This window comes from Narcine bancroftii, chromosome 8, assembly GCF_036971445.1.
Source record: "Narcine bancroftii isolate sNarBan1 chromosome 8, sNarBan1.hap1, whole genome shotgun sequence".
Lineage (NCBI taxonomy): Eukaryota > Metazoa > Chordata > Chondrichthyes > Torpediniformes > Narcinidae > Narcine > Narcine bancroftii.
Genome location: NC_091476.1, coordinates 10,582,218 through 10,595,207, shown reverse-complemented (window position 1 = coordinate 10,595,207; position 12,990 = coordinate 10,582,218). Strand labels below are relative to the sequence as shown.

At 38.3% G+C, this 12,990-nt stretch overlaps 1 protein-coding gene across 1 annotated transcript; it reads left to right on the top strand.

Moving 5' to 3' along the window:
* The first annotated feature begins 1,235 nt into the window (after positions 1 to 1,235).
* On the top strand, positions 1,236 to 12,747 carry igbp1 (immunoglobulin (CD79A) binding protein 1). The gene is made up of 6 exons (XM_069892885.1): positions 1,236 to 1,496; positions 2,920 to 3,231; positions 3,339 to 3,534; positions 6,105 to 6,175; positions 8,472 to 8,584; positions 11,929 to 12,747. The coding sequence occupies exons 1-6, from the start codon at positions 1,267 to 1,269 to the stop codon at positions 12,057 to 12,059; spliced, it is 1,053 nt and encodes a 350-aa protein (XP_069748986.1). The 5' UTR covers positions 1,236 to 1,266; the 3' UTR covers positions 12,060 to 12,747.
* Positions 12,748 to 12,990: the final 243 nt, after the last annotated feature.

Genomic DNA, 12,990 nt, shown 5'->3' with positions numbered 1-12,990 from the left:
ATTCTGCCTTTAGGAGAGAGAATCCGAGGAAAGCCACCTGTCTGGATGGAGTACCTGGTCAAGTATTAAAAATCTGTGCTGAGCAACTTACCAATGTATTCACAGATATCTTCAACATCTCACTCCAAGAGAGCATCAATCATACTGGTGCCCAAGAAGAGTGCAGTAACCTGCCTTAATGACTATCGACCAGAGGCAATTACATTAACAGTGATTAAATGTTTTGAAAGGCTGGTGTTGAAGAGTATCAGCTCCTGTCTGAACGGCGACCTGGTTATATCCAATTCGCCTATCATAACAACAGGTCTACGGCGGATGCCATCTCATTGGCTCTACACAGAGCCCTGGACAGCAGAGATGCATTCATCTGGATGCTCTTTATTGACTACAATTCAGTATTTAACATTATCATCCCCTCTACTTTGCCTGTTGGAAAAAGAATCTCAAGTGTGTATGTAATGTCATGTATGCACTCTAATAATAATCTGAAATCTGAATTTTTACTTGAGTAATATTGTAAAGCCAGTCAGCATCAAAGGCAACTGGTGGAAAAAAAAACCACTTGCACATTTTAACAGTGAGAATTTCTTTAAAACTCCAGATGCAGGCAATCTGAAATAAAAACCAGAGAGTACTGCAAAAAAAAAACTTAGCAAGTCAGGCAGCATCTGTGGAAGTGGAAACTAAAGTTTCATACTATGGACCCCTCGACAGAACTAGGAAAGATGGAGGGATGCAAGTTAGTTTTCAGTAAACTGGAAGGTCAGGAGATGAAGAACAAAGGAGTAGAAATAACTCAATGCTGGGCAGTTACATGACAACTAGCTTCTTGGTCTGTGTCATAATAAGGGTGTGGGTTTAGCCTGGCAGACCAGAGCTATATGAGTGCAGTTAAAAACAAAAAAAAATGATATGAAAACAGAAACTGAAAAATGCTGGAAAAACTAAGTAACTGTGCAAAAGAGAACCAGCTAAAGTTTTAGATGACTTGAAGGACCTACCCTTGCTTCTATTTCTCATCTTCTTACGTCCCATGTTCACTCTATTCCATCTGTTTTGGGGTGAGAGAAGCATTTTAATTGGAAGTGATTTTCTTTTTAAATTTCCTCAATTGTTTCCTGGAACCAATGTGATTGACCAGTGGGTGTCGAGGTGCCTTCCCTTTGAACGCGGGACTCCCACCGCCAGGTGGCACTGTCCGACCCGCCCTTGACCACCCGCTGCGGGCTGGCGCATGTGCAGTGAGGGCAACTCCGTCTCCGGGCGATGGCGGCGGCTGCGGGGAAGCTGGAGCCTGGGGATGAGGCGACGGCCACGGCCTCGTCCGACGAGATGCCAAGGCTCTCCGACATTTTCGAGAGCGGCTGGAAGCTGCACGACGAGGTGGAAAGCAGCAGCGAGTCGTCCAACTCGGAGACCTTCCAGCGCAAGGTGCGGCGGGGGGTGGAGCTGCTGGAGCAGGCCACTCGGATGGTGAACGAGCTGGACCTGTTCAGGTAAACCGAGCGGGAGAGCCCGTCGGCGACCGGAGCTGGCACTCGGACCGCGCACTCACAATGTTCCTCAAAGGGCGGGCGGGCGGGGGGGACCACGTGGTCGACCACCAGCAGGCATTTGGTTGCAGTGGTGTATTGTCTGGTTGGAAGGTGTCTTTACTCTCAGCAATTAAGAGTTTATTAATTCGTCAAAAGTTGTGCCCATTCCCCACCCACGTTACTTGGACCACCCCTTCTGCATGGTGACCCAGAATCCTTTGAAAAATAAGCTACACCTGAGTCTACACTGAGTTCAGCTGGTCTGGACTCCTATAGTATGGAAACAAGTTCTTTGCTAACAAATTCTAAAGATCCTAACAAATTCTAAAGTTCCTAGAGCCAAAATTCAAATATTAAGAAATGGTTCCGAATACCAATACTGCCACTCCCACCCCGTAGTCAAGATTACAATTGCAAAGTGAGTTTGGGATTTGATTAAGCATGCCATTAATTGTGATGTTCCACTTTTTTTTAAAAAAAACCTAAATTCACCTGATTTTGAAATACTTTTATGTACGCAAATAAACTTGTTGTTAATGGTCAGTGACGGAAAATCATTCTGTTATTGAACTTGTTTTAATGGGTGAGAGTGTTGTACAACCATTAGCTCTGATGTCGTTGGCACCTCACATTCTCAACCAGGTGCCATCCTCATTACAAGAAATTAATAGGCAATCGAAGGAAATCATTTGAGAGAATATTCTTGAAACGTCCATGTGATTGGTGGGAATTCGAGGTCCATTTAAACTTATTTGTCATAAATAGTACAGTGAGAGGGGTTCTTCAGCAAACATTAACAGATTATCTGTAACATTTATGCAGCTATGTAAAAAGTGTATAGGATTATAACGAAAAGGACAGTCAATTAGCACCAAGCAAGCATGATATAGCACTTGTGATTTATTCAGGGGACAATGGCTGCAGGGAAGAAACTGTTTTTAAGCCTATAGGTGTGTGCTTTCACACTCTTAAGCCTTCTCCCATCAGGGAGAAGAGTGTCTGAGTTGTTATGTGTCTTTCAGTGTGTTACCATGGAGGGGAGAGAAGCTTGTGAGTTGCATTCACTGCCTTCTTTCACTTATGATCTTAATCCGAGCATTTCCCTGACCACAGTGATGCACCCAGCGAGTATGCTTTTGATGGTCCACCTGTAGAAAATGTGCCAATTCTGCTCAAAGAAGGATTAAGGATCTTGGAGCAATTTGTCTGGAGTGCACAGAAGCTCATCATAAGCAGATAGAGTGGATCACCTCCCAAATTGCTCACCGGCCCAATCCATCAAGCAACTCCCCAAGTTATTTTATCATAGTTGGCTTAAATGTGAAATTGTATAATTTGTCATCATAATTTAGATTTTTTTTTTAAATTTGTGGTTCTATTACAGTCGAAATGAAGAGTTAGAAGAAATTGCCACTGCAGATGTCAAGTACCTGTTGCTGCCTGTGTTACTGGGAGCTCTTACAATGAAACTAGGGAACTCTGCAAAGCGACTTGAACATGTACAAAAGGCCCGAGTCTATTACATGGACTTCTTGCGGCGTTGCAAAGATTATAATGTCATGACATTTGAGTTCCCCCAAATTACAGAAAATAAAGAAGAAACTGATAAAGCAAGTGTTGATCCCAGTAGACCTACTGTTTCAAATCAATCCAGCTTACTCTCCATGGCAGCAAAAAGGCAGGCTAAAATTGAAAGGTACTATTTTAATTTTTTTTTTTGTTTTCTGGGACTGATCTTTGAATGATTGTGGCACCTTGTGTAGAAATACTCAAAACATAATTTTCTTTTTTTTTCTCAAACAGATATAATATGAAGAAAGAAACTGAAGCCAAATTAAAAGAGATTAAATCTGTTATATGCAATGGAAAAGCAGACGACGAGCAGACAAGGAAATTTTATCTATTGAATTTACAAAAGTGGATAAGCACAAGTCTGGAAGAGATTGAGAGCATAAATCAAGAAATAGAAATTTTAAAAAGAATGGCAGAAACTAAACAAGTAAGTGTTTGTTTTACTGATGGGCTTCAAGCTGAAGAAAACCACAGGAATGGACAAAAAGAGTGTTTCCAAAAAAAAAACCCTGATCTTAGACTCCTAAAATTTTAAAATTCTATCTCTTTAAACTCCTCCAGCTGTTAAATCTGTTGACCTTGGCAGTTTCATGGATAAGACTCTATTTTCAAAAACTTTCAGTCCATAAACATGGAAATTGTTAACTTTTCCTTTAACTCCCTGTCCCAAGTTAACAAATTTACTAAGACGCTCGTTAAACATGTTTGAGCCACGAGGATGGATTTGATCACTGTTAAATTTTAACAGGCAATGTAACCTACAATGTGTGCATCAAACATGATGCCCAAAATAAGCCACAGTTATGCATGCACATGACACTATTCCTTGAATATTCATTGTTTCATTGTTTATCTAAAAGCTCCTTAAATGCAACTGTCATATCTGCTTCCACTACTACCCCCAGCAGCCTGTTCCAGGCATTTGCCATTCTCTGTGTATTTTTTTTAAAGTTTGTCCCACACATCTTCTTTAAACTCTTTCTCCTCCCCTCCCCCACTTGCAATGCATGCCCTCTAGTGTGTAATATTTTTCACCTTGGGGGAGAAAGATTCTGACTGACTATCTATGCTTCATAATTTTATAAACTTCCATCATGTCATCCCTCCGCCTATGATGCTTCTAGACAAAACTGGAGTTTGTCCAACTTTTCCTTAAAGCTCAAACTCTCTAATCCAGGGAGCATCCTGGTAAATCTCTTCTGTATTCTTTCCAAAGGCTTCACACCATCCTGTTACAGGCATCCAGAGTTATACATAATAGTGTGGCCTAACTAAAGTGTTTTATAAAATTTTATCTGATAGTACTACCATAAGACATTTTATTATGATAAAGGCTCAATTTGAATGCAAGTTATTGGGAAGTCAAAGGAAACAAAGTGAGTTCATCAAGAATTCAAGTTAGTGTCATAGTTTGCTGTCATTTGAAAGAAACTAGGTCTCCATTTTAATTGAGCAAACGAAGAATTGCTGTAGTCACTCACCATTCATGGATTCTAATTATCAGTCCACATTGAGTGGAATCCCTTTATCAAGTCTCAATTAAAAGGTTTTGACTCAACGTTTACTGACAATTTCTACCCATAGATGCTACCCAGCAATTCTTTGCTCAAGATTCCAACAGCTGTGGCTTCTGTGTTTCTCCAATGTTATAATTGGTTTGGTTTCAAATTTGCTTATTTTAAGGTGATGGTTACAAGTTCTCAAGTAAGTTTTACCTATCACGGCACATTTAGCTTAGTGATTAGCGCAAAGCTGTTACAGCACCAGTGATCTGGTTTCAAATTCAGTGCTGTCTGTAAGGATTTTGTACCTTCTCTCTATGGGGTTCCTCTGGGTGCTCCGGTTTCCTTGCATCCTTCAAAAAAATATACATATTGAGGTTGTAGATTAATTGGGTGACGTGGCTCATGGGCTGGAAGGACTGGACACCATGCTGTATGTATCATTCCCAAATCCAATATTTTTCATATTGTTTGTTCATGAAGCTGGTGGAATGTAACTATTCTGTAATTAAGCATGAATTCACTTGTTTGCATCTAGATAACTGAGATTGGGAGTTTAGTCAGAAATATGGGAAGGCTTTAGTAAAATATAATGTGAACATTTTGTATTATTTCTGCTTTAACTGGACAATGAATTTATACTTCATGTTCTTCTAATATTTGACCTTGTGTGCTGAGTGTGTTGTGAAGTACTACTGCTGGGAAATCCATGATTAGAAAAGGGAGAAGTTGTGTTTATGGAGATGAAGCTGGTTCTCAATGAAGAAGTTGTTTATTCATATAAAAATGGTTCCTGTGCTACATTTGGAGTTTTGACATGAAGATAAAATTATTTTAACAAGAAAACATTTTTAAAAGGTCACTGGACCAGTTTGACCTGCGATCGTTACGTAGAATAGAATTGAATCAAGATGAAAATCTACTGAATTTTCAAACTTCTGCAAAACAAATGGTAAAGTTAGTGTAGGGCATAAATATTTACATGAGGGAAGGTTCCAGGGCCAAGCCACAAATAATTTTAATCATTTGTTTGAATTTTTTTAAAGTATTGTTTTCTGATTTTAGAAGACAAAATGCATTATAAGAGCCTCTCAAATGGTATTGTCATTTAAGCACTGACTTGTAACTTGCCATCATAAACTCAAACTATTGCTTCAACTGAATCAAGAGTAAATGTTAGGAAAATAAGAACTGCAAGATCACTTCTAATAACGAGTCTTGAAACCAAGCGTACTTTTAGAAAGTAATCCTATAAAATAGTCATTGCAGAGCTAACTTTTAAAAATATTTAAATTTCTTTAAAGGATTTGTAAGCAGGATATTTAAAGCTATAATAGAGTGAAGTTTTGTGAAGATTTTTAATGCAAACACAGTTTATAACTACAGATGAGAGTTCAAATTTGAAAGTAGCTTAGAAAAAGTTTTCAGTCAAATTTTCAACAAATATTACAATATGAAAATGTTATTGAGACAATGATCTTTCTCTCTTATTCAGCCTCGGGTTACTCGACCTCAAAGACCTCCAATGCAACCTTTTATCCTTACTCGAAATGCAGTTGAGGCCAAGTAAGTGTAAGCAAGAATGCTATTTAAAAATTCGATGTCTGTATTAAATAGTAATTTAAAGATCTAAAATTTAATGAGGAGCTTTTTTCTTTGTTTTTCTTTAATGCACGCTTCTCCCAAACAATTTTTAATTTTTTTTTTTAATTCACACTTCTCCCAAATGATTTTTTTTATTTTGTTTTTTTTTAAATTCACATTTCTCCCAAGCGATTACTATGTGGCCATTTTCCATATCTGGTTATCAATTTGAAAGAATCATACTCCCTCTTGTCCCTCTTTGACGTTCACGTACATGCGCTAAATTTTGTATTTTCTGTATTTGTCCTGGCCAAGGTAAATTTCAAGTGATTTTATAGTGGCTAAATCCAAATGAATAAATAGTTTAAACTTACAAATAAAACATAGGAGTTCAGTGAAAGAGTCCAAATCTGCCCTTCCTGCAGCCAACCACTTTAACTAACACAGCAATTCCCACAATATATGTCCTTGGCCTCGTCTATTGTCAGGGTGAGGCTAAATGTAAATTTGAGGAACAACATGTCATTTTTCTCTTGGATAGCCTTAAATCATTGACTCGAACATTTGAGTTTTCCAATTTTAGGGAACTCCCATCTGTATCTAATTCCACTCTTTCCATCTGTTTACTTCCACCTATACTCATTTTTTTCTCTCTAACATTTCTTCCCATCTCCTCCCCTTCTAATTGTTTCTTCTTCTACCTTGTCACCTCACCTCTCATATTTTCTGTTCTATCACCTCTGGACCACTGCCCCAGTTTCTTACCAACTTTATGGATCTAATTTTACCTTTTAAAGAGTTTTGACTCAACTTTGACCCATGGGTGCTGCTTAGTTCCTTCAGCAATTTGTTTGCTCAACATTCCAGCATCTGCAGCTTTTGTGTTTATTCAAAGTTGCTTTTTACTGCTCATCCAAGTTATCTCAGCTCTATCACTTTATATTTGATATTTTGCACAGAATGTAAAACTTAGAATAACAATTCACATTTGTAGTTCATTTGATACGTCCAACAATCTCTATGGATATTCATCTTTTCGGTTTTGTCTGAATGAAGTCGATTGCTTTCATACTTGGCATGCAAACAATAGTTATAGAACTTTTTTTCATCTTAATAGTTGAAGTTGAAAATTCCAAGACAGAATCTGTTATAAACTGCCAACTCAATAACATGTTAAGGTTCTAACTTGCTATAGTGTTTATAATGTCTCGTTGTAAATGTTTTAAGTTTGACCAAGTCAATCCTCAAATTTACTTTGCTCTGCAAATTAAGAATCTGCTGCAAGTTTTACTTTGTGGTCAATTTCAAATGCTGTCCATTAGAAATAGCACTAAGGACAAGATAGCATTGTGTGGTATTCTCCAAATTGCATCATTATTTTCATTAATTTCCAATGTAGCAGTTTTCATCTTCCAAATATGGAAGTGCAGAAATAGGAGCAAGTTAGTCTGCACTTCAAATCTGCTCCACCATTCAACGTGATCATGGTGGATCATCCAATTTCTATATACAGTTCTTACTTTCTCTCCTTGAATGCTTTAGCCCTAAGAACTGCATTTTAATGCTACTTGAATGATTTTAAAGATTTGTCTTCAACTGCCTTTTGCGGTGAAATCACTAATTAAATTATTCTTCTCATTTGAGTCCTATGTGAATCAACTCTTATCCTTAGACTATCATCCCAGGCCCTGGATCTCATCCTTCCTGAACTTGGTGTGTCTTGTTAGAATGTTTTGAATCTTTGAGATTACCTTCCAACATCTACAAAATACAGCGTAATCTCTCTTCGTTTGTTAACCCTTCTGCCCCAGGAATCAGTTGGGTCAGCCTTTACTGTACTGTCTCCATGGCAAGAACATTTTTCCTCTGACTTAGACTACACACAGTGCTCAAGGTCCAATTTTGCCATGGTGTATAGTGAATCTTCTTGCCTTCTTAACTTCTTGCTACACCTGCTTACTTATTTTCATCATCTGGTGGGCAAAAACATCCATCTTATTATTACATTATCTTATTACTCGTTATGTGCATGGTTTCCTAACTCCAAAGGAAATGGGCCAATGACAATTTTTCTCAAGCAAAATATTTCAGTAACAATTGGGTCCAGAGCAGTGATTCTCAACCTTCCCTTCCCACTCACAAGCCACCTTAAGCAATCCCTTACTAATCACAGAGCATCAATGGCATAGGAATTACTTAAAGCGGTATATGAGTGGAAAGAAAAAGGTTGAGACCCACTGGTCTAAAGGATTAATATCCTGATGATGTTTGTTTTTAGGGTGTTTGGTCTTGGTTATCCAAGTATTCCCACCATGACTGTTAATGATTGGTATGAGCAGCATAAGAAGCAGGGTGTCCTCCCTGATCAAGGAATTCCAAGAAGTTGTCCAGGTAAGAATAGTTTCTTCCAAAAAGTGTGGTTTTGTATTCGTTCTATACGTTCCTTTTCTCAGATCCATAATAGTTTAATACATTGGCTTTGCTAGGATACTCAATCTTTAAATTGACATTACAATATTCAAAATAGAGTAGTGATTCTTTCATTTGCACTATTATTTTTGAAGTGTAACACTACATATTCACTGTGTATGATCTTCACTGTGGACAGCTTAGAGATTGTTCTCCAGCCTTATCAGGAAGAACAAAACAAACTCATTGTTACAACAGTTAATGTATATTTCCTACTGATGGTGCATCTCTGGATCATTAACAAAGTAAATTACTGTATATTAATCAAGGAGTGTAATGTAAAGTGGTCTTCATTAATAATGATATTCCATATAAAGTTTGCTTTCTGTCTTTCATGTTAAATATATTAGGAACAGTTCATTTAATTCAAGAGGTCCCATTGCAGTTCATTTTACTATCTGGTAACCATTATCAAAAGATTTGTTTGCAAATCATGTTCAACACAAATCAAATCACTGCAACCTTCTGTTCATATTCTAAAATATTTTTCTGCTCTGTCCTTGTATGAAGAATTATTTACCATTGGGAGTTTTTGTTGTTTGGACTAGTTTGAGGGAATTTAAATAAGCTGAATCTTGTCTCTTGCATTCAAGGGCATGTGCATAGCTTTGAATCAATTCTTGTTCAAATAATTACTAAGTAACTGACAACAAACCACCTGAACTAGAAAAAGGGCTGTTTAAAGCAATTAACATTGAATTTGCTCATGTGGTGGAATGACATAAATTATACACATGCCCTCTCTCTCTCTATATATATGTGTGTGTGTATGTAGAAGTCTATGTATTTTGTACACAATACATATATACATACACACATGTATGTGTGCATGCATATTTATGTTGTGTGTATGTATATTCAGTATATGTGTATATTTTCTACACTACGCACACACATATATGTGCATGTCCATGTACACGCACCCCCCCCCCACCCATTACCCAACACCTATGGGGATTGCGGATGCTGGAAATGCAGATTTTCCAGTTGACTGAGACTCACTCTTACAATAGCTAAAACATTTGCATTAAGAATATACCATTTAAAAGAAAAAAGACGGTGCAAAATGTAATTAGTGATTCCCATAACTTACAAAATTAAAATTCTAACCCAGGTTGCTAGTACTGTAACAGTGTTGCATTAGCTGCTACACTAACTCTGCTGTCTTCATAATTAAGCTACCCCTCCCCAAGTTTACAGATAAAGCCTTACTAATATGCCTAATGCAGGCACTCCCCGGGTTACGAATGTCCAGGTTACGAATAACTTGTACTTACGAATGGGCTGTTCCCCCATTGGCTCATGCGCATATTATTATCTCACGAACATTAAATAAGAACTGTAAGAACTTGTTCTGCCTTGTGTACAAATTTGGTTTATGGACAGACCCAGGTAATGGAACTCATTTGTAATTTGGGAACTGCCTGTACTAGTAAAGATATAGACTTACTAGGTAAGGTTAGGGAGACCGTTAGGGAGAGTTGCCTCTGCAGTGAGCAGCATCGACCAACTCTTCATTCTGATATCCCGGTCAAGCCCTCAGTGCAATCCAACTCACCTCCACGCCAGTGTCCCAGTCAGGCCCTCGGCACAACCAAGATCACCTCCACGCAAGTGTCCCGTTCAGGCCTTCTGCGCAACCCAGCTCACCTCCACGCAAGTGTCCCGTTCAGGCCTTCTGCGCAACCCAGCTCACCTCCACGCAAGTGTCCCGATCAGGCCTTCTGCGCAACCCAGCTCACCTCTATGCAAGTGTCCTGGTCAGGCCCTCGGCTCAACCCAGCTCACCTCCACGCCAGTGTCCCAGTCAGGCCCTTGGTGTAACCCAGCTCACCTCCATGCAATTGTCCCAGTCAGGCCCTCAGCTCACCTTCCTTTAAATTCAAACACATTCATGAGCACTGCAACAGGATTGCGCTAGCCGCTACGCTAATTGTACCACTGTTTTAATTAACCCTCTTCCCCCATCCCCCCCACATTTACAGATAAAGGCTTACTAATACACTTATACACTAAATAAAGATTCTTACCATGCGGGGATAGGGAGACCTGTTGAGAAAGTCTCCCCAGCAGCAAGCAGCATCAATCGGCTCTTTGTCCTGGGTGCTGCCATTTTATTCAAACTCAACTTTATTGAAACTTCATTCAAACAGCTGCTGCAGGTTGGGTATGACCAAGGCTGAATGTTTGCTCCCAGGGGGTTGTGTTGCTTCAGAGCACATTTAATTTTACCATTTTAATCTTTTATTTAAAGTGATATTTATTGTTAATTATTTTTTAATTTATTTATTTCCTTGATAATTTTTAACCGGTTGCCTGTTGATTGAATGCCAGATGATGGGGATTTTACTATATATATAAAATTATGTATTTTGGGAAGCTATACAAGTCACCACCTCAACCACATGGTATGTACTTCAGGAAATCTAACGTACTCTGTCTTTCAATCCAGTCACTGTTTTAACAAGAAAATTTGTGTTTTGGTGCTTTTGAACAAAGCCATCAACTTGGAGACGGGAGGCAATATGGGGGAATGATAGAGAAAAGGAACAAATGGATTTAAAGATGCTATTGCTAAGGACATTGCCCTCTTGCAGTGATCAGTCTTGCTGTCAATAGTAGTGCCAGATTTTGGCAACACTGTAAATGTTTCCACCTAAGTATTAGATTTTACCTCCCTCCTAAGATTTTCGCACACAACTTCAAGTCTGCTGAGTCCTTGAATGTCCTCCCACTTCCATGGCTTGATAATTCCTAATCCCATAGTGAGGCCCATGGGAAGAGTTCCTCTCCAATGGTATGAGATCTGAAACCACACGAGTACTTCTGGAGTCCTTTTCTAACACTTGGTGGTGACCCTTGTCAGGCTTTTTCCACCAAGTATCTAACTTCACACTAGGTGCAAATAATCCTATGACATTTCTGACCAGAGAAGGAGGACCTTGGATTAAAATTTCATCAGCTGCTACTGCACAGAAATGTCAAATTTTATGCTTAACTTCCAAAAGTGGCCACAATAATAATATCCATGCATAAATTGCAATTATTATTTTACAATGATTAGGAGAACCAAGCTTTCCCCCCCCCCCCTTATTCCAGTGGCATTGGTATCCACATCAACTTAAACTAGCCAATAAAATTCAGGTGAAGGATGAATATTTGAGCATTTTGTGTACACCTCACAACCACTATGTCTGTTTCATTATATATAATTAACTCAAATTTAATTGGTGGATTTTAAATTGATCTTGAAAGCTTTCTTCTAGTTGATCAAGAAGAAGAAGCTGAAAGCGATAACGAGGCTGACGATGAACAGTCCCTGAGAATTGCACGTGAAAAGGATGACTGGAAAGATACTCATAAACGTGGATATGGTAACAGGCAGAACATGGGTTAGTTTTATTGTTTGGGCTACATTTCAAGTGTCAACGCTCACCTTGCAGCCTTTGAAAGTGTATTGAGGGTTGGACCCTGTACCAATATCAAGATAGATGTGTCAGCCATGCAGCGTATGCCCCTCTCTGTCTGTAAGGACATCATTGGTTTCTGAGTTGGTAGTGCCTTTTACAAAAAAAAGTAGTGGCAACTGAGGCACTTGTTGTAAACGCCATTTTAAAATATTTTTTTCCACAGTATGGCAATGTTGATAAGTGGATGAGTAGCGGTGAGAGTGAGAAAAGGTGGCTGTATGCACAAATGAGTAGTTACTATCTATTGAGTAACAAATATAAGTAAATGCCTTCAGAGTTGCAATTATATAATTACAGTAAAATGTCTGATTTGGTATCAAACCGTATGTGACAATCTGAATTTTAAAATTTTTGCGTGTTATTCATTCTCCAAATCAGTTCAGATTCCTTTGCCAACTTTCTTTACTGTTGGTAAACAAGCAAGCTATAAAACATGAATATCTGAGTGTATTTAATCCCCGAATTCACTCACTTTTATCATTTGAATTCCGATAATGTATGTGAATGTTTAGAATCTCAAAAACATTTTTTCTGCTTCATAATCCTTGATTTAAATCAAACTGTTTCCCCATGTTATAATCTACAAGTTGCCAAATAAAGAAGCCCTTAAGTCTCTGTTTGCCTCTTAATGTCATTTCCTGTTTCTCCACTGCAGAAAAAAAATATTGTTTTCCTTTTATAACTTTCCTTTTGGTTCACCAAATAATGTTGACATACTGAATCAATCAATCATTTAAAACATTAATGTGAAATAAACAATCTGGAAACCTAAAGCGCCTGATAAAATTAATGTTTCTGTTTATGATAGAGAAAATTAGCTGAAGGAATTTAATTAATAAATTTTAACATGAGCAGAGA

Coding starts and splice junctions, on each gene's coding strand:
- igbp1 (XM_069892885.1), top strand. CDS start 1,267: ATGGCGGCGGCTGCGGGGAAGCTGGAGCCTGGGGATGAGGCGACGGCC. Junction 1,497..2,919: donor AACGAGCTGGACCTGTTCAG/GTAAACCGAGCG, acceptor GTTCTATTACAG/TCGAAATGAAGAGTTAGAAG. Junction 3,535..6,104: donor GAATGGCAGAAACTAAACAA/GTAAGTGTTTGT, acceptor TCTCTTATTCAG/CCTCGGGTTACTCGACCTCA.